Source organism: Cyprinodon tularosa, unplaced genomic scaffold (genome assembly GCF_016077235.1).
Source record: "Cyprinodon tularosa strain WSP-4 unplaced genomic scaffold, ASM1607723v1 ctg188, whole genome shotgun sequence".
Classification (NCBI taxonomy): Eukaryota; Metazoa; Chordata; class Actinopteri; order Cyprinodontiformes; family Cyprinodontidae; genus Cyprinodon; species Cyprinodon tularosa.
In genome coordinates, this window is record NW_024038663.1 from 734,247 (window position 1) to 760,304 (window position 26,058).

The following is a 26,058-nucleotide window of genomic DNA, read 5'->3' on the forward strand; positions in this document are numbered from 1 at the left end:
CACTTAACATAGAACTATAGAATTAAAACAAGCAACTTTAATTTGAGCAGTTTCAATATGAGACTATAAATAAAATACATTTTTGTGGTGCTGATTTAGATATTGCCTCAAACTTGTGGTGTTTTTTTTTTTTTTGTCTTGCTAGTGCTGGGGCCCTAACTTTTACTGCAGATGCTGAATCCAACTCTTGTTACATCCTTCATCTAGTGGCTCCAAGTCTTACGGTTTCCATCTTCCTGTGAAATCAATATAAATACATTTTGTTTATTTTGCTAATTAGATTTCAATTCTACAGATGAGCATTTAAAAATGAAAACAAGTGGCTGCATACAGCTTAAAGCGATAAAAAGCTAATGGGAAGTGTTTTGTATCTCAGGCATCCCCAACCTCGGTCCTCGAGGCCCGCTGTCCTGCAGGTTTTAGAGGTTTCCCTGCTTTAGCACAGCTCATTATAATGATTGCAGTAGACCAAAAGCCTGTTAATCAGTTTTTAATTAAAATCAGCTGTGCTGGAGCAAGGAAACCTCTAAAACCTGCAGGACAGCGGGCCTCGAGGACCGAGGTTAGGGATGCCTGTATGTATCTGATTCCTTTCTAAGACTCATTCACAAAAACACCTCAGACATATAAATTTGTAATATCTACAAGCAACTTAAATGTTCCCTCCTCCACTGAACACAGGGGAATAAACCAGATCTACAGTAAGTCACAACTAAATACATCATTTGGAGCCTTTTAAACATTTGTTTAATGAAAACATTAACTTCTGAATTTATGAGCCCAAGTACAGACTGCATGTCAGTATGATGTGTAGAGGGACACAGTATACACAGTATAATCTTATTTTACATTTAAAATTATATTTATTTGACAAAGAGCTCAAACTGACACAGAGCTAAAATGCTAATATGTTCGCCAAAACTAACACAAATAAAACTTGTCTGCTCTCCTTAATGCGCCCTAACAGCGTGTTTCCACGAGGATGTTTGTTGTTTGTTGGGCACTTAAGTGTAGTTTTTACAAAATCACAGCTTATGATGAAGTAAATTGCCCACATTCTACCTCTACATCCAAATCTATATGCCACTGAGCCAGTCACAGAAATCAGCCCAAAGAATAATCGCTTTACCTTTATGTCTGTCTTATTATAAAACTATAAATATCAGAAGTTATGATGAGATATTCATTAATTGAGAAGCCATTTTAACAAATTCTTATTTACTCTAACTTGAATAATTTCTTGTATGGCACCGTTTCACTCTTAACTGAGTAAAAATAAAGTAAAGCAGTGTTACTCTTGCATTAGTACAATTTTGGGTACTCCACCTCTTTTTGCATTTTGTTTTCTTTTTCTGTTTGTTAAAAAGAGCCTTTTTTTTTCTCCCCATGACAGCTAAGTAGGAAACTAATGAAAGTAATAGAGAGACAAAGCGCTTCTAAAGTCCTTCACAAACAAATGCATTCATCTTTATTGTTTGGTTGGCCAATATTTTCCCAGCAGCTATTGCGCTAATGAGTGTCCATTATCCAAGGAAACTTAAAACTCAATCTATTGGTTTACTGTTTAAACAAAGCAGGATTTCCTTTGCTTTTTTTTAAGTGGAAACTACTAAAGATCACTGATGTTTCTTACCCAGGTCTTTTATCACATGTCATGATGTCAGAGCTATGTGCATGTTGGAAGGTATAGTTACTGTCTGTTTCTTCCACTAAGGGCTAACAAAGGTTACCAAGGAAGCAGGAACCATGCAAACTTGATCAACTAATTAAAAACTTTGAATTTAAACAGAAAGCTGCAATAAATAGCAGTACAAAAACAATAGATGGATAAAATGCTCAAGAAGGAAACGTTTTTTTTTTTAATTCTTTTTTGCACATAGAAACAGAGGAGAATATGGCTAGTGGAAAAGAAAACCAGTTGAGTATCAGTACTGGGAAGCTTGAGTAACTGGCAGATGTGCAGGTTACTAATGAACTACTGGTCTGATGAGCTTGAAACTGGATCAAATAAAGGACATTTTGTGGAGGACTCAAAGAAATAACGGAGAGATACAAACAACTAATATTAAGCAAAACAAATTAACATATATTTTGAAAGATTTTTTTATATTTAATATTGTACGTATAACAGAATCCCATACATATAATTATTACACAGCAAAATTCATAATAGAACATTTATAGCAGTAAATGTTAACATGGTCCGTATATTTTTAGCTTTCTTTGAGTTTCTCAGCATAACCTTAGGTGTGAGCGACATCTTTGAAGTACCGTTGTCTTTGGAAATTAAGCAAGAACTAAAGTATTTCAGGCACACTCCTAAGGCTCACTTTGTCATCATGACAGCAAGGTAGCACATGTAATTTTATCACTGTAAAAGAAGGTGGTTGATTCAGGTATACTGAGTCTCATAGTGAAGACAATAACTGTCTGTGCTGTTCTTCCCTTTAGTAATTGTCTTTTGATTGAGGTCATCAGGACAATTAAAACCACTGAGCGATGAAAAGTGGTAGTGGGAGACTTTAGACAGCTAGGCCGGTGGTACTGGAGATGAACAAAGCATACAGAAGTTAATTGTGTGTTAAAAAGTGTGAGATGTCAAGAGGGGGCGATGTACAGAAAGTTGTATAATGTTCTCTCTCGGTCTACTAGTTGTGTAGCTTTTTTATTTATTTTTTATTAGGTTTTTGTAGGGAACCTAATTACTCCTGTGGCCTTTCTTATCGTGTTGCTTTTTTTTTTCATGTGACTAGTGCTGTGCAATACCACTCCTTATTCTAAGCTTTTTTTGAGAATGAAGAGACATCTAAGGCTACGTTAAAACTGCAGGTCTTGATGCTCAATTCTGATTTTTTTGTGAAATCTGTTTTTTTTTTGCGTTGCCATTCACATTTCCAGATATATGCGACTTGAATGTGATCTCCTGTGTAAACCGCATCCATACAGCTTATGTGTCCTGCATGCGAAGTAGAGGATGCAATGATGTCACAAGCCAGCGTGATTCGTGTTTACGGAAGTAAAGATAGATGTAATGCTGGAGCGCATCTAACAATCTTTCCAAACCTTAAAACCTCAATCTTTTCAAGATGGTTAATAAAAATACTGCTCTCCGCATCATCGTCCGCCATGGTGTTTGTTTTTCTTGCCGCTTCTGTGTAGCAAGAAGCAGAATAGTGACCTATGTCGGTTACTAATGGCATTCAGGTTGCATTGGAAAAGATCAGATTTGTGTTGTTCAGACTGCCATGAAAAGATCACATATCAGATATCAGATAGTTTGTTATATCTTGGTGAATTTTTAACGTATTTGCCCTTTTAAACAATACTGCATATTGGTAGTGCTGCTGCGATTGGTCGGCGTAGTTCTTAGACGGACCTTTTTTCATTGATTGCTTTTTTTTGTCCCTTTTTATTGCCTATTTTCAGCGGAATGCCGTGTTTGGAAACGCAGAGTAAACACCATGGTGGTCCTTATCATTACCTCAGAGAAGAACCTTGTTTAACATTGGAATCTGCATGAAGGGATTGTCTGCAGAGTTCCTAATTGCCTCTCGTTTGAGGCCATCCAGTCGAGAAGCTGCTGCCCCTGTTCCTGAATGAGCAGAATAGATTTTAGGATTATTGGAGACCTGAACTTCTCAGATTTAACTGATCCACGGAACCTGGTTGGTTTTGCCAAACAATCCCACCGGTAACCGTCTTTGTCGCTACATTTAAATGTTGTGAAGAAAACTGCAGTGACAGCCTTCTGAATTAGATCATTTCTTCCTCTTTCTCTCCTGCTCTCTCTCTATCTCTCTTACACCATTCTCTTATAAGGGTAGCCCCCTGCAGCTTCAGGTCCCATCAGAGATTGCCACCTTCCAAATTAACTTCAATACTGTTAATTTCATATTCACTGCTGGTTTGATGGATGGTTATTAGATACTTGGAGAAAGTTCTTGTCGACACAAAGGCAAACACTGTATTTTTTTATGAACAGCTTAGAAAAAAGTCCACATAAGTGTATGGTGTAGCATATATAACGGGCCCTTTGGTGGTGATGTCAGACAGATCATAATAGGCTAAGTGAGGTAAACATAGCAACATGGCAGTAAAGAGGTGCAGGCATGTTACAAAGAATCTGTATGCACTAAATCGTGAAAACGACATTCTCTGATTTTTCCAATCTGGTTTTAAAAAATTATCAATATTGCTCCCTTAAAATGCTGGTTCACTTTGGATACAGAGCTTGAACACTAAAATATCTTAGCGGTTTCTCTTAATCTCATCTCCATCTGGATAGGACCTAAGCTGAAGCTTGATGAATTGTTTCATTGTCTTAGAGCAGCTGCTAGCCAGGTTCATTTTCCTGATCCCCCTTTGTCATTTGTTTCTCCTCTCAGTAGTTTAGTGTGTTGAACGGAATATTTGCTTGTGATTGGGTATTATTTGTTTAGTAAATGTCAACATAGAGAAAGTGTATTCGTCTCAGTTTATTTTATATAGGTAATCTGCTGCCTGTAATGGCCAATTCTGAAATATTATTTTAAGTTGACAGCTTGATTATACAGAGACTCTTATTGTGGCTTAGTTGATTATAAATGATTACAATTGCAGCTGTAAGTTAAAATTATTAATTCAAACCCAGATCTACTACTGGTGAAATAAAAAAAAGAAATGTTAACCGAAAATGATTATCATCATTACAGGCTTTAACCATTAATCACTTATCCAAAATGTTTATTTGTTGCAGATGAATTTTGATTAGGTTGATAAATCATTAATTACAATATCCAATTATAATACTGAACTATATTCACAATCAAATAAGAATAACTGACCATGGCTATAATTGATATTGTTATTAATGATTCATTTCTTATTCTTTTATTTTAAGTTTATATTGATGCAGCTGCTATCTTAGAAACTAGACTCAGATTTGTTTTTCAATGTAAACTCCACACTTTGCTATGAAGATTAAATGATCAGTATTTGGGTCTTGGTCAGATCTGTTAGTCTGTTGGTCTGCTATGTGATCATAGCAGTCCAGCAGTTATATCTGTTATCAGTTTATATCATAGCAGTTAGATCTGTTGGTCTGCTATCCAATGTGTTTTAGGAGGACAGAAACAACAGAAACCTACTGATAATCAACATTGAAAATATTTTCTTCTTTTTCATGCAGTGTTGTAGATTTGTATCTTCTCTGAGTGCTATTATCTTCCAAGGTAAATTAGACATGCAACACTGATGGGTTGAATGTAACCCTTTTTTATAATGCTGGATACGTTTTAGTGCTTTGCAAAGAGAAAATAAATGTTAAAACTGTGGATTAATGACCTCAAAGGGAAAGATGTTTTAAGACCTGCTCTGCACTGTTCAGAAGTTAGCACAAAGAGCCATTGAAACATTAGTAATTCAGTTTTATGTGGCTTTAAACAAAGAGCTTTCTGTAGCAGATAAACTTTTTTTTTTTCAAATAATGGAAAGAAACTATCTTTAAATATATTGGAAGAAGTTCTATTAACAAGTTATATTGGACATTCGAGAAAATATGCTATCAGACTTACATTTGAATAAACTATAAAGTCGATAAACAAATAGATATGATATTAGACCATGTACTCTTAATAGTGTACTATTCTACTTTCCTAATTTGCTGCACGTGCCATTAACTACAATAACCCCTTGCTCACACTGGCACCAGTGCAGTTACCGAGCCGACGGAGACCGCAACTCCCGCACATCCCCTCTCACACCGCCTTTTTGACTACGGTGCGGTGCGGCTCTGCGGCTCCGGCAACAGGTCCGGAGATTTAACAGAAGTTCACTTGAGTTCACGTAACTTCACGCGATAACACGCGCCAAATAAGGATATTTGCGAGAGCTTGTTGCGGAGGGCTCCGGCACGCCGCAAGGATAGCTTTCTTGCGGAATTTTCTGCAGCGCCGGAGTGTCTCGGTAACCGCAGCCGGACAGCTCAGCAGCCGGTGAGAGAGGTTTACGTCTTTTTAATGACTTGGAATCACTGCGGCGCCGCACCCACCGCACCGCAACGGTAAGACCGGAGTCGGTGTGAGCCTGGGGTAAGGTATCTCTCATTTACTGTACCAGTAAGTAGTGGTAAAATTCCATATCCTAAAGACTATTTGGGATATAATTCCCTTATCAGAAAATTCCCATATATAATATTTCTAAGTGGAAAAAAAAGAAAGCAATTACCCTTCATTGTCTAACATGAAGCTGAGACAATACCACAAAATAAATAAACCACAAAATAGAAAATGAATCAAAATAGTTAAATACATGATGTCTTCACTATAACTAACTGTTATAGTAAAAATGTAACAATGCAAAGTGGAATATTTGTTGACATAATAATAATGATGATAAAAAAGACAATTAACAGGGCCTACCCAAAATTTAAAGAAATTGTTTTGCTTATTTCCTGGTGGTTCACTGTAAATCTGAACTAGTTACTGTTACAAGGAAGATACTCTCTCAGCCAAGCTGTGTCAAATGCAGGTCAGTGGTGCTGTCACTGTTGACAGATACCTAGAAACTTGTTCACAGGGGGAAGGGAATTATTTCGGAGAATTGAACACACTGAGTGCTTCAACAATAATAGTCATCTGAATGACATTTATGAGGCAGGCGTGAAAAATAATTACTCATCTATGTAAAATGTCCCTGTATTCTGTCCCACACTTGAAATTCTTTTATTTAATTTATTATTCTTCAGGAATTTATGTTAGTGCAGTGTGTATAGTGCTAAACTCTTCATTCTGTCTGTTTGGGAGATTATGTGATGTGTATGATGAGCCTTTTTCAAAGTGTTTTGTGTATTTCTGTTAAATTTAGTTGGCATATCATGCAAAATGTAAATTTTTAGCTCTTAAACGCACTTTATTGTGTTCTGTAAGTCTCTAAAAGTCCAGAAAGATTGAACTTATTTTTCTCAGGTATTGTGTTGGTCTCTTTAAATGCTTTGTACTTTTGTCATATTTTTGTTGATTCTCCATTATGTTTTGGTATCTAAATATGTTGGTAATATTTTTTGTTTAACTGCTGTACAAGATCAATTCTTTTAGTTTTTTTTTAAGAAGAGTTAGGTTGAAGGAGGCTACAGCAACAAGTAAATAAATTATAAATGTATGGATTATGGGTATATAAACCAATATACTGCCCCTCAGCTTGAGAACCTCTTCATATGCATTGCATATTCATTCAATTTTGCATGGAAACATTAAAGTGGAAAGTCCTTTATTTTAGGGATGCACGATATTGGGATTTTGGCCGATATCCGATATGCCAATATTTAAAAACTCATGTAGCCGATAACCGACACCGATATTAAAGCTGGACAAAAATAAGTAGTCATTGAAAATAGCAGTTTTGTTATCCATTTCTGACACTTTGAAAGATAATATACTCAAATATATTTTCATATGCTGATATCAAATTGATTTTTAAAAACGCGGTATCGATCTATTTTACTTTGAAAATCTCGTGAAATTTCATTGTTCTGTTACAAACTCTCGTGATATTTTGCAAATTCTTGTGAGATTTTGTTAGTGAAATAGATCGATACCGCGTCAATATATCAACATATAAAAATATGGCAAAATTTTGTGGATTTTCGGGGGATTTTGTAGCATAACGATGACATATAGCAATATTTCATTAGTAAAAGAGATTGATATGGTGTTTTTAAATGGCAATATATCAGCATATGAAGATATTGTGATATTTTAATGTATCAATATTTTTTCCTCATCTTTAGAAGTTTTTAAGTCTGTAAAAAATAGGTTTTTGAGGAAGAAGAAGTAGTATTTTTTTTTTCTTTTCTTTTTTTAGACTTTAGAAACTCAGAAGCTGATCAAATATCTGGTTAAATATCGGTGTGGTGGCCGATGTCCGATATTCAGTTTTAAAGCCGATACAGGCTGATACCGATAGGGGGCCGATTATATCGTGCATCCCTACTTTTATTCTGCTTTTGGGGATGGCTCTTCAGTAACCTCAACCAGTATTAAGAAGGAATTGCTGAAACATGGTGTGCGAGGACACTTTTATTGATAGGGTTAGGGTTGGGTTAATTAGGGTTAGGGTTGGGGTTATTTATGATGTGTTGTTTTTTTTTATTTGAGATGGAAAGCATAAAATGATAATAATTAAATGCTCAAATTAAGAGATTAAGTGAAATATTCTTTATTTTATAATCAATTATTATACCTACCACTTTCATCAATACAGTCATCAATACTTTTGACAGAGGCAGATGCATGCTAAGAAAAAATGCCCAAAGTGAAACACAAGTCAAAAAAGGTTGGGAACCACTGGCCTAAGAGGTTGTTCCACGTTAGTAGAGCAGAGCAGCAAAGTGCTGCTTCTCCCTCTGTGTTTGCTTCTGGGTATGCAAACCGGACTTAAACCAGAAGGATTATGTTTTTGTTTTTTTTATTAGTTCCAAATTTAACTAACCTCAGTAAAGAGTGAAATAACACTGCTCAGTTTTTGAGAAAAAAACCTCTTAATAAGAACTACAAAATATTAGTATTTCAGACTACATAAATAATGGAAACATTGGATTATAGGAAAATGTCTCTTTAGCAGAAGCAGTGTTACATCAGATTATTTTGAACAACAAATTGGATATCAGCACACTAAGCACTTTGCCACCCGAAGCTGTGAGGCTGTGACTTAAATCATGATGTTATCTGGTGACCTTTTTTGGAGCTGATCCAGTGAAACTGAAATAATGAGTTGTGCTGTGGGCTCCTAGGATTTCACTTTTAAACATTCAATAAATGTTCCTCCCCCTGTCTCTGTTAAATCGCCATGGGTGCTGCATCTAAGGGGTTGTCATTATTAAAGTGTCTAGTCAGACTGACTTTTCACTCTTCAATAAAGAAGAGACAGTTTTGTTTATTCAGTTCATAATGCTTTGGTACGCAGTGCTACCAAAATAGGTACCAGAAAATATGTTTCCCCCGTACTTCTCATTAGCTAACATGTAAATATTATTAGAACAAACAGTATCCATGCTTGCATATTTCATGGTGCACAAATGGCCAATTAGCTTTTGTTTGTGTTCTGCAGTGATACCCTTATTTATGGTTGACATTTTATCAGATGATTACAGCACTGTTATCAGTTCATTTAAAATACAAGAACATCTCGGTCTCATTCCTTCAAAATAGAACTCATTTTAGATGGTGACATATCTCATTAGTATAACAGTTTGTATTTTTGCACCAAAACTTTTATTAGGTAATATGAAATTATAATAATTGTCTTTTCTTGCAGGTTTCTGACAGTTCTACTCATTTCATGTCATGCAGTCTAGTCTATAAATCATTAAAATGCATTTGGCTTTGGCTTTTTTAGCTAATGAATTAAAGGAGAGTCTTTGAGGGATATTGTATTTTTTTGTTTTGTTTTTTTTTTATGCTGTTTTATTTTTTATTTGTGTGCCATGTATTGATTGATTGACATTATCGATCTCACAGTGGAGAGATTTACTCTTTACATCAGCTCAAATAGTGAAATAGAGAAGAAGGAGGTGCCAAAGGAAGAAAAAGGTGCACTATACAGTATATACAGTGTGTACACATATGAAACCTTTTTGTTTTTTTATTGCAGGATTATTATAAAGGGTTATTGCACATGGTTTTTACATTAGTTTTTATATAGATGGATATTTTTGACTGGGTGTCAAATATACATAAACAGACTATTTTATAGTAGTTGCACATACGTTGTAGTGTCACATTGTAGAGTCTGGTTGCAGCAGGGATGAATGAGAAAAAAAAATAAAAGCAGCGCTACCACAGGGATTAGGACAGTGACGCTTAAATCAAATCATCAATGGCTAATGTCCTAAATCTTGTAGGTGTAGTGTTCTATCAAAACACCTGATACGAAGCACTCCATTTTCTAGCTTTACAAAAGTTGGGCTCTAGCTATGGAGGTGATTCTTATTATTAGTCTTAGTGTATTTTTACATCCACCAAGGAGGTTATATTTTTAGGAGAGTTTTCATGTGTTTGTTTTTCTGTCTGTCTGTGTATAGGATAACTAGGAAAATTTATTTTTATTACATTTTTATCAGAGGTGTCCATCATGCAAAGGAAAAAGTCTTTTGCATTTTGGTGATGATCCAGATCATAGTCTGGATACAGGATGTTTCTTTCAGATTCTCTAAATTTGTGAGATAGGAATATATAGCAGGGACTATTTACAGCCTCAGTATTCAGCTCAAAAAGTCTGGAGGTATTTTACTGAAGACAAAAAACACATGAAAAGGGAAAGTTGATGGTTTGTTAACAGGATCAATTGAAAACTTACAAACTGATTGTATGGATTTTCTTTTACCAGAGGTGTGCCTCATACTAAGCAACAATTTCTTTGAATGAATTAAATGGTAATGTTCCAGATCATGTGTGAGTTTTAGCTACAGTATAGGTGTAAGTCACAATTTGGGGCAAAATTAGTAATAAATATTATTTAAGAAATTCTTTAAGTCATTCTCTTTCAAATACCTACAGTATACGTAAAATTAATATTTTCTGCAAAACTTTTAATTATATTTAATTTGCTACTTTCTGTATTCTCTTTGGCCAATACACTTTTGTCTGAACCTGAATTTTTTAGTAGTTGGTTTGGATTACCTACATGGAGCAAGTGGGGTGCTGTTTGTGTATTTTTGATTTCCTGCCAAACCAAAGTTTTAAGCTAATCTTTTGTTTTAGTTTTTATTGTCGTCACTTTAAAACTTTTGTTTAGTGCTACATTAGAATTTCAGCATCAAAATGTTTTCCATATAAAGGTGGTATTAGTTTATATCTCTTTCTTTTTTTATCCTTACAAAAGGAATCCTTTTCACATTAGCATCTGCCAAGTGCATAAGCTCTCCATAACTACTCCTCAACCTATTTAGACTTAAAAATTAATTCAAAGCTCTTTTTCCCTACATAAAATGAGTATGTTGTAGTTTTTTTTTTTTTTTTTTTTTTTTTTTTTTTTTTTTATATACTATCAGGGTCGATCCAAGTAATTTATAAAGGATGAAAAGGCTTTAACATTTGTCTTGAAAAAGTTTTGCTCTAAATGTTAATTATGTTTTATAAATTGGCATTGGGGACTCATGGAACTACCTCTGTTAGGTATTTTTAAATGTCTGAAGTTTAAATGAAAAAAAAGTATTAATTTATTTGACATAGATGCCGCTGGACTCTACAAAGCCAAGAAAATGAAAACATTATTTAATCATATTTTGAGAGATTGAAAGATTAAAAGGTGATTTATAAAGGAATAACAGAATAATTGAAATTTCGCCATTATAGACGGAAACAGTCACATTATTGGAAGACATTTGATAAAAGTAAATATAAATAAAGCCTTTATATTTGGTCATTGATCTAGTTGACCTTAATTCCTGAGGCATTCAGTGCTTCACAGCTCTGATTCCAAATGATCTATCCCCTTTATAGAAGACCAAAGACCCCTCAGTGAGGACATCAAAGCACTGTAAGGTCAAAGATTTATATAGCAGCTGAGATAAAGTCTAAGTGAATAAAAGCTTTCATTTCTTATAAACTGACGATACTGAATCTGTCTGCAACAGTTTAACGAACAATTCGAAAAGACACACTGTTATAATGTGTGTGTATTTGCCACACTTGCCACTATTATAAATCAAAAGTGACATTGCTAAGATGTTGATAGCATTGCCTGCATTTGCCAGTTACTTCACCTACTTCAATGACTTCATAGCTGTTCCTCAGCCCCAGCCTAAGGCTACATGCCATTTTTAGCAGACGTCTCAAGCTGACAACAGGAACTTAAAAGTGAAGGTGAAAACTTGACCAATTTAGGGGGTGGAAAGCAGAATGAGTTATGCACTACCTTTCTTCAGGCAAAAACAAGTAAGTGCATGTTCTGATCATTATTTTTCAATACACATTATAGCCTCCTAGTTTAAAGCAAAATTAAAGTTTGGCCATTGGCTGATATGGGTTGTTTTACTAAAAATCTGAAGCAAAGTGAACTTTTTCAGTGGGCTGCTCACTGTTGTATGTCTACGCTTGTCCCACAAGGAGCTTGTGTCTGTATCATGTGCCATTATTTCATGCTCCGATGTTGTTCAGGGGTATTGTAGAATTAAAGTTAAAATATCGGCAGACGTATTTGGGAAAAAGGAATTCATAAAAAATGTATTATAATAATGACCTTTCTTTTATCAAAGAAACTTTCAGTTTGGTGCAGTCTTCTTTAAATCTACATGAAACTATTTGCTATGGACACCACTTTATGCATATGTGAAGCTCATATGCTCTTGCAAAATAGGGTCTCTGCATGAAGTTTACATGGCCTCTTTGTACATCTGAAGGTTTACTCTGAGTCCTCTGCCTTCCTCTAACAGCCCGAAAATGTTTTAACCTGTCAATAAATATAACTATCACACAGAAGAAAATGTATTCATACCCCTTTTGCAAAAAAAAGAAAATAAATTTTCCTTTAAAAGGAATGTACCTAAAACTTAAAACAAAAGATTGTTCTCTTCAAACCATTTATGATTAAAAAAAGAAGCTATTTTCCTTTTGTTAATATTCATAGAAGAATATATGTTGTTAATTTTAAAAGGTCATTTAAAATTAACAAGTTTTATTTAGCTTAGTAAATGTAGTTTTATTTAGATGTATGCAAAAATGGCTTTTTGGATTATAACATAATTGCCCTAGAAGGTCCTTAATGTTGTTGCATACTCTATAACTGGCTCTAGCTGCTCAGTTTATTTCTTACCAAACAAAATTTCAGTGATAAAATGATGACGTCTGGCGGTTGTCAATTGTTTGACATATCAATTACAACTTGCATGGTGGGCAACAAGCTGCACTTTTGTAGCTTCAATACGTCATCAAACAGAAGAAGCTTCTATCTGCTGCTTGCTAGTTTGCAGCAACGGGAGATCAGAGCAATAACCCTGACAAAGAGTACACCAGACTGGGGCAGAGGTGACGGCTCCGGACCGGGGACAGCTCTGCAAGATAACAGCGGGAGATCAGAGAAGGACAGCAGGTGATCGTAGCAAGAGAATGCACCAGAGCCACCGCCTCTGCAGTGCCTGCTAGGACCTGCTCTGAAGCTAAGGGAGGAGGGTAAAGGACGACTGATTTAACAATCTAGGACTTAATTTTTTAAAACACCACCAAACCTCTTAATAGCATTCCTCACTTTATCCTGTGTCAACTTTATTTTTTCTATCATGCATTTAAATTGAAAAAAGCTTGTCTCTATAGTGCTCCATTACTACACCTCGCAGCCCCTTGCAGTTCCTGGTTGGCTGTCATGATGCAACAAGAAGGAAAAGTTCAAATTTTCCAACTCCAACAGCAGTTGCTTCTCATCAATCGCAGGAATTTTTTTTCTGCAGGCTCCGAAATCGTGCCTGACCGATCGTTAGGAACTCATCCATTGCATTGCTTTGCATCCCAACACTGATGAACCCCGTCTCTACAAACGGATAACATGTAAATCGTCTCTCAAGTCGCTGGAAATGCATTTGGTGTGAATGCACCCTTGGTTGATTTTCAAATTTTATTTTATTTTTTTTTTTTTTGGCCACATTGTTGTCAAGTACTTTGTTTCCATCCACTCGCCGTTGCTCAAGTTGCCTTAGTGTGGTTTATCTATTGTCATTAAAAGATATTCTTTCAAGACGCTCTGTCAATATCCTGCTGCCATTTTAGTCCTTCAACACCTCAAATCAAGTCAACTGACATTTTCCTCAATAACTAATTTAACACAGTAACAGTAGAGTATTAATGAGAACTGAGGTTTGGTGCATCCCTACTGGCTGTAGAAGCAAGAAATAAAAGAATTCTGGTCAACAACCATTTTATCACTGCATTTCTATTAACAAAATACAGTTTCACTTAACGGCTATAGAGAAAACAGTCTGATCTAAGTTTAGTACCATTAGGATAGAATTGATTTTATCTACTAATAAAAATGATTGTGTCTTTTATATATAGAGGCAGTAATCACTGCCATCATGAAAAAATAACCTTAGCATTGCTTAAAAGGAATATGTCAGCCTTCATTTCTTTTAATAAAGTTGGTTTGGCTGCACTGGCCACACATCACACACTCTTTGTTATGTGTATTTTTTAAAGGATAACAGTAATTGCTTATTTATTGTATTGTTTAAATGATGAAACAACCATTGAGATATGGACAATATATGGCTCTGATTTCAAGTCTAATAAGCACAAAATAAATAAAGAAGTGTGATATGGATTCACATTACAACTTGGTGAAGTGTCATCACTTGCAAGGCTTACTCATATATTTAGCATAATTATTTTTGAACTGCTCAATAATGAGGAAAGTTGTTAGTTCTGCTTGAGTGTTTACTGATTTCAATGCTTTCATAGCTGGAAATACAATTCTGACCTTTATTCTTGTTGATCCAAAGCTCTACTTACGGTATACTGAACTGAAACATTAATAACCAAGAGAACAGGTTTATATTGTCCTGTTTTATAATTATTTTTATTATAATAATATAAACACACCCACACAAAGTATCTCAGTATGTTTGCGAGGCCTTTCCATTGACTTTAATTCATTTCTACAGCCTAACCATGACCTTTACCCTAACCCTGACCATTATGGGTTCCTACCTAGTCTTTACCCAAACCTAAACCCTGTTCAAACCTTAGCCCTAAATGGGACCTCTGACCCCAAAAACAGCAATTCCCATGTATTTACTTCCATTGATTTTCACTTATTTTCAACCCCTTCTTTGCCCATCCCTGAAAATAACCAGCGCTTACCTTACCCTAAAAAAAAGGTCTCAGGTGATAATTGTGACATGCACAATATAAAGCACATTTACATCCAAAAACAAGACTCATTTCTCCACCATGTATGTACAGATATTATTCATACATTTTGTACAACATTAAAAGAAGCAAATATGACCACCCTCAGCGATATTGCCCTATAATACACAATATCTCACAGCAAGTGGTTAATGAGGACAAAGCAGCTGTAGGCAATGTTTTCAGAGGATATTTATGGCTTGGTGATTTTTGTCTACATTGTTTTATGTGTAACACTTCACGTGTAAAAACAGCAAAGAGACACAATCCAAGCATCACATTAAAAACTGTGTGGACTGTGTCCTCTTTGCTCTGCCTCATTAATAATCATGTAGCTGTGCTGTGATCAGAGGTGTTGCATAACCCAGCGCTACACCCTCTTAATGCACATACTTACAGATGTAACAGAGACCTGTGCAGTTGTAAGAATTGATTTATCCCCTTTTTGCCGGTGTTAAGATAAAGCTAACCTTTTAAACTTAAATTGAACAAATATTTCCGTCAATTTAAAAAGATCATTATTACCTTTAACATTTCCTTATTTCCATCCAGGGTATGAATTTATGTACCTTTTAAAAAAATTAAGCTTACAAAAAGAAAAGGTAAAAGAAGCCTGCACTAATCAGTTATTAGTGGTGGTGGTTATTATCACCGGTACAATTTTAGATCAGGTACAATTTTTCATTGGGTTTTTTTCTGCCTCCAGCTACAGTATTTCATAATGAAAAAAAAAAAGTTCTGAATTGACCAACATTTTCTCCAGGAGTAATGATGCAACAGCACTGCATCCCCCTTTACTAAACACAGCTGCACAGCTGCTAGTCAGCTTGTTTAGAGAAGGCACCTACTTTTTCCCCTTACTTGCAAGAAATTAGACTATTTCATAATTTCCAATTCTAGTTGCATGAAAAGACATGGGTCGCTCTAACAAATGGAAAACGTATTAAAAATCTAATTTGGCAAGTTGCCATTTCAATGTAGCAGCTGATCATGGCCGTGCTACAAGAATAGATACGTTGACTAAATTCATAGCTAAATATTTTGATTCCACTTCCAGTGTTACTGCTTAATAGCAGGCCAAAAAAATGCTGTATTTTCTTTTATTTGCTTGGGTTGGAATAACAATTTTAAATTAATATATGTGTTTTATGCTGATTTTAATTGTTTTGATCAACATCTTAGCTGCAGAGGCAATACTTCTTTTCTTGATTCCTTAACACTTTTATTCAAAAAGTATATACACATTTATTCTGTAATACTGTGAAACTGTATTTTAGTATAAGGATATATTTTTTTATCCTACTGCTTTCAAAAGTCATCTTACAGCACATTTGAAGAAAAAGATTATTTACATTCAATTCAATCATAGAGATATACTGTATTAAAAGTATATCGAAATTCAGTCCGTGATATACCAAATCTAGTTGAGTTCAGTTTATTATGCCAATTGTAAACAAATAATTTCTATATGGGGAAGGGGGTTAAAACATAGATAATAGATACACTTTTTATTGGTTGTTATCAATTGTATAACATTGTGTAAATAAACCCTGAAAGAACTTTAAACTTAAAGGAGTGTAACACTAGTTCTAGAGGTTTGTGGTTTCATCTAGTTTGAAACCTCTACCTTTTGTTTATCGCAGCCATGTATAGAGTAGATGTCTGATTAAACTGTGTTTTTTGCAGCCTGTAGAGAGGTTTTTCTGTTGTTGTTTGTTTTTGAAATAGTATGTCATGATAACTTTTTAGAAACAAATTATAAAACACAAAAGGACCAGGATCAGGTTTTTCTACAGGGAGAAATTCATTTCTTTGGAAGCAATTGCTCAGCTGAGGTCTGATTTCTGAAAGATGCCTCATTTACAAAGAAATGCCTGGCCAGATATAGCCTCCACAGAATAACTGTAGATGATGATCTGACTGATGATTTTTTTTTAGATTTGACTCTCAGTTGGTTATTTCTATGCAAAACAGATTTTGTAACCCCTATTTTTTTTTAAATAGATTTTTTTAAATATTTTATATTTTAATGAAAATATAAAAGGGGACTTGCGATATTTCTGAAAAAGGAAAATCCTAAATGTACTATTTAAAAAAAAAAAAAAAGGCAAAGTATTGGCTTGTCAGACTTTTTAACACAATCCTCATTAAAAAAAGATTTGCCAAACCTTAATCTAAGAAAACAAACAAGTGCAAAGAGAGATTTAATTTAATCTAAAATATTGCTGAAATTTTGTTTCTCTTTCTTAAACTAACACGGCTGTACAGGTATGTATTCTCATACTCATAATATTTATAGCACTTTCAACTGAACAGTAGAAGACTTTAAAGAATAAAAGTCAAATTTCATCTATCTCAGACACACAGAAGATGCTCGTAATCTGCAGTGCGAAGGTGTCTTGAACTCCATTCACCAATCAGGAACTGACCATGTTACTGAAACCAGCTTTTTATTCTGAAGCCTTGGTGCAATGCAGGTCTCTAACAACCAATTCAGTTAAATTAGTTATATCCAGAGTAAGTTACAAATTCCTTTATTGATTTTTTCAGAAGGATGGGTTGTGTTGTGATGCACACAACCCATTGTTCACACCGTCTGCTTTGTCCCTGGAGAAAACATTTCACAACCAGTGCGCTTGTGAAAAAAAGCAGTTGCTTGCAATTTCTATCAAGAAACATGGACAAAGAGAAAATTGGAAAAAAAAAAAGAAAAAAAAATGTATCTATTCTATTTGTTTTATTTTGATTTTCAGAGTTCTATAATTGTTAAGCATCTGCAAATTTGTTGTTATTATATGGTAAAATTCCCATGTAACTATTAAATAATGTTTTACATAAATGACTTTGGTCCAGAGTTTACAAGATGATTATTGGACATTATTGTTGTTAGGTCCAGTTTATTTAGTCAGTATTTTTTGGACTTGTAAATCATTGTTGGACCTTCTACATAGTATTGAGTGGGTGCACACAAAGACAGATCCAGGATGATGCATTTAGGACCTTTTACAATTAATTCTCATGCTAAATCATCACAAGAAGATGTATCCCTTGTTGTTCCCAGAAAACATAAGCATTGCTTTAGAATTCACAACTCTTTTAATGAAATGATTAATTACAAAAAGCATATATTTTCAAATGTTAGGCTTTAACGCTGATAGAATAAAGCAGTACATGGTCTCATTGAGTTTTCTTTTTTTGTTTTTTATTAAGTGCTGGCAGACTAGATGGCATCCAAATAATGACAGATTGGTGATTTAGACATTGAATACTTCAGTTGTGAAGTTCTGTTTCACTCCCAAGAAAATTGATATTTTTGTAGTTAAGTAAAGCACTATGCAAGATGCAAAACATTTGTTATGAAAAATGTATGTAAAAAATTATAAAAAAGAAGTGCTATAACCATGAAGACAAGCTGAACCTTTTGATCTAAAATCGCCTTTTCAACCCTGGTCCTCAAAGACGTATTTTTTCAGCTTTCCCTACTTTTACACACCTGATTCAGATCATTGTCATTCAGTAAAAGCCTGTTAATCAGACATCAATTAAAATCAGGGTTGCTGAAGGAGGGAGACGTTTATAACATGCAGGGCAGAGTTGCTTCACCACCAGAGTGAATAGAACCCAAAACAGCATAAATTAAAATAATAACACTGCTTTAAAACAAAGAAAATTTATAAGGAACGCTTGTTAGGCTCCTGCCCCGACTCTCCCATTGCTTATACATTTCTCAGTTTGCAAGCATGACGATACAAAGGTCACAGAGGAGAGAAAGAAGGTAAGCACCAATAACAAAAAAACAGACTTCTGTGGCACAGTTGTCTAGACAGATGACCTGCTGATGTTTAATTGTTTACATCAGAGGACAAAGAAAATCGAAACAGATATAGAAAAAAATGGAAACACTTAATCTTATATCATTCTAACTTGTTTCAGAAAAATGTTAATGGTTATATACAATAATATGTTTTGTATGTGTGGAAAACTACAGTACAACAAATGTAAAATCTGTTTCTGCTTGCTATATGTCGGTTATCGTTTAAATCTGAACGTCAGATTTATAGAATAGAAATAAAATAGAATAGAAAATTCCTTTATTGTCCCAAAATAGGGAAATTCTGGTGTTTTCACAGCAGCAAAAAGATTATAGAAAAAATGGTCACACAATTATGGACCTTAGAAAAAAATGTATAAGAATAACAAAAAAGTGAAGAGTTAAAATATAAACAATTAAATACTGTAATGTAAACTGTTTTTATAATATAAAAACTGTGCACATGGAGAATAGATAACCAATATACAGCTATGGACATTTTTACAATAATGCATATTTAAAAATAGCAGCAACATCAGAGATGTGCAAAATGACAGCAGCATGTTATTAAACTGAGTAAGATAGAAACTGTGAAAAATCACCATGAATGCAACAACTTATTGAGGTTGTTGGGAACAGTCATTGTTATAGCGTCTTACAGCTGCGGGGAGGAAGGATCTGCGATAACGCTCCCTGGTGCATTTAGGGTGCAGCAGTCTGTCGCTGAAGGAGGTAATTTCATTTAGGCAGTATGAGGAGAAGACAGCATATATTACTCCGTTGTGACTTAGTTGTTACTGTATGAGGATTCTCTTGCAAACTGAATAATCTCTGCCACTTTTAGGATGCTCTAATAGCTAAGATTTTTTTTTTTAAGACATGAATATAATCCTACTACAAGAGAAAAAGGGAACAAGGGGTTCTGATAAATGTTGTTGAATTGTAAAATTGATCTTTTTCTCAGATGTTGGACGATGCTGAAATAAAGTAACAATAGAATTTACTGCTTAAAGCTTAACATTCATATGCAGTAATGTTGAAATAACATCTGTTAACATCTGAATTGTGTTTCACCAATTGTTTTTTTGGTAGGTAGTTTAACAGGACAGTTTTTCTAACACATTCCTTTGCTTCTGAATGGCCATTTAGAATAAGAAACTCAAAGTATCACAGATCATTGTGCAAAGGGTTGAGAGTGTTTATACTCTCAGCAGATCGTTAGATGGAGCATATGACAACCCACTCTGACATGAGTCAAATTCAGCTATCAGATAAACGAGACACTTGACATGGATCTCGTCAGTGAATAATACCTACCCCTAACATCCCTCTCACAGCTGCAAGCACAAGATACCGATACAACTTTTGTGTTTTGACCACAAATCATATTTTTGATGCTTGTGTTTTAGATTTCTCGCAGCAGATACCTGAGAAGGATAACAATACCATGCCTAATACAGCCAGAAAATAGAAGAGTGCCTTGGTTTGGGAAATAATTTACATCAAATGCAGAGAAAATGTAATTTGAAGTTCAGTTCCTAGTGGTGTTATTTAAATCTTTTGTATGAGACAAAAACTTTTGAAATAGCTTAGAAATTTAGTCTGAAAAGCAGAAACCCTTTAAAAGTATTCCTAACCATTTTGTCATATTACAACCATTAACGTCAATGTATTTTATTAGAATTTTATGTGGTAGACCGACACAAATCTGATATATGGTTTACAAAGGTTTAAAAAATAGAAATCTAAGAAGCCATTTTTTGCTTTTATGGCCTTAATAAATTTTAGGGCAACCATTTCCTGGCCGATTACAATTTACTAGTGAGGGTGTGATGTAATTTCAGCATGAATTTTGCTGTTTCCGTGGTTGATTAGATAAGTGAAGGGAAGCATTGTTTCTAAAAGCAGTCTGGAGCTGCAGTTTGACTTTTAGAAATATTTTACAATACTGCTGTTATAAGTATGCACATATCCAATAGATTGAATAATTTATTTTGGCCCATTTGTGGTTATTGGCTCTGAAACAAACATATTTTATTAAGATTTACCTTGTTTATCGTCAATATTACTAAGTATCCATGAACACTGACCAAATACTAATTTGAGAACTAAAGGTTTGAAGTATATCCAGAAAAATAATTAAAACCTAGCATGTTTTCAACATTTGCAACACTGCCTTATTCCAATATGATTTTCTTTTCCTTTTGAGATTGTTGCAAATTCATTACAAAAAAACTTAAGAAACCACATTTACAGCAAATCATATTTCCAGCCTTAACCATGAAGTTATCAAATTCCATTTTAATGAAATGCACTAAAGTTTGTTTTTCACTTGACAAATTGTTAAAAAAACAGACATTAGAAGACTGTATGTCATAATCATTATAACTATCACCACTATCATGTATGATGAAAGAACGCATAGATTAGGCTTACAAAGATTTCTACATAAAGTGAAGAACATAAGGGAGCAACAGTTAACATCCTCATCAGATGAGTTTTAAACTACAACAGAGTGATACAGATTCAGAACAACCTTCCTGCTCTTCGCTATCAACACCTACTGTACAAGAGGGAATAAATTGGGATTAATAAAGTATTTTTAATAGAATTACTGTGTCTTTCATGAAATACTTCATCATAAAATGCCAAATGTCTTGCTGGCTGCCACAGGCTACACATGTTGTGTACTTGGATCATAAATGCTTTTATTCTAAATCCGTGTTAGTGTTACTAGTGCCAATCACAGTCTGAATGAACCTGAAAATATGCTTTATTTTTATCTGGACACAGAACATGCTAAGACAGGAAATAGGATCAGATTGAATATATATAATGGACAGACTGGGAGAATTTAGGGATCTAAAACCTTGTATAATTGGAAAGTAAACAGGAAAGTGGGAAGAGTGATCTAATGCAGATGTGTGTCATATGCAACTGCCCACCAACACTTTTTTCTTTTCCTCACTCTGTTTGTAGCCACGGCTTTCATGAAGAACCAGAACTGCTAACATTTTAGCAGAAGGGACCCTCTTCGACAAGTATGGGGTCACCATGGAAACCATTTCTCCTCCTGTCTGTCATCAGTGGCCTTTCAGGTAAGGAATTCAAAAGTAGTAGCAGAGATAATAGGAAATAAATGTAGTGAATAATCTCTTTAGGCACGGGCATTACAGCTATGTAGTATTCATTGAAGTGTCTGATAATGACAAGGGAGATGTACTTTGCAAAGGTGACTCGGTTGAGAGAATTGTCCTTTTGGATGAACGGATGAAAGAGAATACCACAAAGTCTAGGAAAGTAGGAATCTACTGTATATCTATGATTAGTTTGTTATTCCAGTTGCATTTGGTTTTTAGTGTCCTTTGACAAAATTTCAACTCCTCACTAAAAAGAATTCCTTTGATAAAAAGCAGAAAATGTCAGTCAATTTCATTGACATACAGACTTACCAGCCTTTGGGTCCCAGTAGCAATTAAAACTTCAACATGACAGTGCTAATGTTTCATCTTTAATGCTTTGCCATCTTATTTTCTCAGCATGATTCAGTGTGAGTGCAGAATTTTAAGCTCAATTGCCTGCTCTCGGTCAGTTCAGAGGCATTGGTTTGCCACTCTAATGGATTCTGCCCTTTAAATGGTTCTTTTAGCCCACCAGAGAAGGGTTATGCACTCCATGGCTCTCTCCAAGCTTGTTTTATGGGAGTAATAAAAACAGCTTTGACCTCACTTTTCTCCTTTTTAAACCATACAATTAAAAGGAATCAACAGTTTCTGAACTTTTCAGTATAATGTGTCAGGACTATGGAATCCTGAGTGAGTTGATTTTCCTGTAAGAGGGGAATGACAATAGATTGGTTTTGTTTTTTAGGATTGGACTCACATATGAGTAAGTACTACTTTATCTATTAATATTTTTCTCAAGCAAACCAAACTAAGTGATTGTCTTTTGCTTCTGCTTTATAATTATTTGATATTCTTAAATTGCTCAGCAGAATTGGGTCATTGTCTGAGTGATATTACAGCTCATTTGTCATAGAAAATAATTTTTTAACCAACTACACACTATAGTATAGACTACTGAGTCAGTAAGCTGGTGATTCACTGATAGGTGAAGGGTGCCCCATTCAGTCTGGTTCTGATGTCTGGGTTAGTGGTGTAGAAGGTTGAGCTCAAATCCTCAAACCGAATTCTGGTGTAAGTCTTAGGGTTGTTAAGGTAGTCCAGAATAAAGTATAAGCTCAGGGATTAGTCCTTCTCTGCTGACCTGTTTGTATGGTAACAAAATTACAGAGGATTCATTAAGAGGGCCTGTGAAGTATTTTAGATTCTTTTATACCAGATGCTGAAAGTGGTTCATGACAATAGATGTCAAATAGAATCAATTCCGTAAAAATGATTAGTGCAAAGAAAATTAAATGTTAAAGGAACTCATGGGCTTTTTTTCTACTTGTTGTTATGCAGTATATGTTGTTACCTGTAGGTAGAAAGGATCTTCTTCAGTGATCTGTCTTGCACAGGCTCTTGAAAGCTTTTGACTTTCTGATAGTGTTTAACTATGGAAGTGATATTGTTGCAAAATTATTTGCAAATGAGTGTGGAGAGTTGTGTTTCTGTACGAGTATCTACAAATAGATTACATAAGAAACAAGTTTTTCAAGAACATCCGGCACCATTGCAGCCGCCTTAAATTCTGCAGGCACCTGTTACGATAGCTCACTTACAGCACTAGGGGGCTATTTCGTAATTCAGATTTTGGATAGTAAAAATTAACTTTGAGATATCTTGATTATAATTCCAGTTATGTGAAGCTTTAATTGGTGAATCAGGCGATGCCATTTGAGGTATCTCAAAAGGCAATTTGACTCTCAAAAATGTGATTGGTTGATATCTTGAATTGTTAACTTCACTAGTCATAATATAATTTCAGATATCTTAAAGTATGATTCAGGATAGTCAAAATTTAGTTTTTCCAAGTCAAAACTTCTTCTTTGATATCTTAGAAGTAATTATGGAGGTCAGAAAAGCTGATTTCATGATAAACGGCTGCCATAAGCCTGCAAGCCTGTGCGCAGGGCAAAAATCAACATATTATACATACGAATCCTCTCTATGCATTTTCAGGTCTCACATGGCAGAAGTGTAGCAAAAATCACGTGTGTAAAGAGAGCCAACCGAGAAACTGTTTGACTTGAACCAATGATTTGTCTGTATTTTTGGGTTTTGAAACAAAATCAGACTTAATTGACTCTGTGTTTACAGACCAATTTACACATTTGTAGATCTTATCATTTGCAAATCTTAACACACATTTTTAGATCTGAATACAGATTTGTGGATTCTTTACAAATTTTGAAAATCAGTTACACAAAAGTTATTTTACAGATTTGCAGATACTCGTACAGACAGACAAATCTCCCCACACAATTTTAAATCCCACTACACACACAAACAAATCTAGATACAGACACACAACTCTCCACACACATTTGCAAATAATTTTGCAACAATATTGCTTCCATATTTACCAGTTTTCTGAAGAGGATGCTGTCTAGTCTCCACAATGTTCTTCAATTTTGACTGTGGGCAGGAGGGAAGGATGCTAAGCTTATTCCTAGACTGAATCTGTTGAGGAATGTATTCAGTTCATTTGTCCTGTCAAGACTCCCATCTGTCTGAACCTCCTTCTGCTTGAAGCCTGATATCTTCACCCCTTATCACACATCTCTGATATGGTTCTGCTGGAGCTTGTTTTTAGGCCTCTTCCTGTATGTCTTCCTGCCTTCTCTTATCTTGACCTTTAGTTTCTTCTGAATACTCCTCCGCTTGATCACATTATTTGCATATTATTGGTACATTAACATTAGCAAGAGAGAAAGTGATTAAAAATACTCCAAATAGATTTAAAACTCAAGATACGCTTAATAAAACACATTCTAGTTTTCCAGAAGGTAATTTTAACCTCAACTAAAACTACATAAATTTCATGTTATCAATTTTAACAAAGAGATGGTTGCCAGACACCTCTGGCTCTGGTCTTCTACTCTAGCTGCATTGGTGCCAGAATGGTCTGTCTCACAAAGTTTTTTTTTAAATGAAATCGGGGATACTCTGAATTTTCCGTTTCACATAGAGAGTTTGCTCAACCTGTTTCTGTTGCCACGGTAACATTCTCCCCAGAGCTAACCTGGGCTGTGTCAAAACGTCCATCCTAAACTATGGGTGTAAATAATAATCAATTTGTATGGATGCATTGATCCAACAGTCGACGATCTGATGCATCGACACGTCTGCAAGAGTATCGATTTTTTTTTTTTTTTTGTTTCCATTCCATTTTTATCCATTTCCTCCTGGATGTAATTTTGACTCCCGTGCTGCTGTGGCACTAAACCTATTTTGCCCTCCTACCTTGCTTCTTTTAGCCACTACCCTCTTGCACGCACACACGCTCGTATAAACAGTAGGCAAGACAGACATGGTGGATTCTGGAGTATCGAAAATAATCAAATTGTTTCATCAGGAAATTGATACTGAATCGAACCGCCCCAATGGATGTGATTTACACCCCTACCCTAAACCCTAAATACCTCAATCACTATATAGAGCAGGGACTACAGTATATAGTTGACTTTATAGTGAACTCAGTTAACTGACAATTCGGACAGATGATCACTACTTTTCACTACCCGTTGGTCATGTAACTTTGCATAGGCATAGGCACCACGCCTCCTGCATGGTGCCTATGCCATGTTTGTTATTAGTCACCTCTACAACAAATCCCATGATGCTTTGCGAGGAGAGCTCCCGTAAAGCAATGGGGGATATATCTGCTCGTCTAGTGACCATGGATGATCACTACTTACTTTTAAGTGTATTATGGGAAATTTTGAGTCCTGTTATTTTTTATCCACAAGATGTTTGGACACATATTTAAAATCCAGTAACCTCTATGTAGTGCCCTATATAGTGATTAGTGCGGACATGGGCACATGGTCGGAAGCAGGTTTTGTTCAGTAAACTCGGAGTGACCTCTGTTACTCCTCTTACCGCCAAAATACGTTGTTTTATTTCCTGATTTAGTATGATCTTTGTTGTACTTTTCTATATACAAAATAATAAAAATTAATCTCTAGGTCCGTGAGAAAGATCAGGTTTTAAAAACTAACCCTGAATGTCCGTTTTACAAGATCTTATTAAAGAATAATCAGCATTAATCCACAGGGAGTTAAATATTTATAGAGAGGGTTCTAAATTGATCTTTTACCAATTTCTTTTTTTCCCCTTGCTGATTTTCTTTTCTTAGAAGAATCAGCAAGGGGTTTATTATTGCCTTAGATAAGGTAATACGATAATAACCTATCTGGTTGCCAGTGCG

General features: G+C 34.9%; 1 protein-coding gene across 2 annotated transcripts in view; it reads left to right on the forward strand.

Moving 5' to 3' along the window:
- The window catches only part of cntn5 (contactin 5), a 225,097-nt gene that overhangs the window by 31,159 nt on the left and 167,880 nt on the right, over positions 1–26,058 (forward strand). For both annotated transcript variants that reach the window (XM_038282848.1, XM_038282849.1), the window contains exon 2: positions 21,664–21,782. In XM_038282848.1, coding sequence (XP_038138776.1) covers positions 21,728–21,782 — 55 coding nt within the window. In that variant the 5' untranslated portion in view covers positions 21,664–21,727. The remainder of the gene's footprint in view (positions 1–21,663; positions 21,783–26,058) is intronic.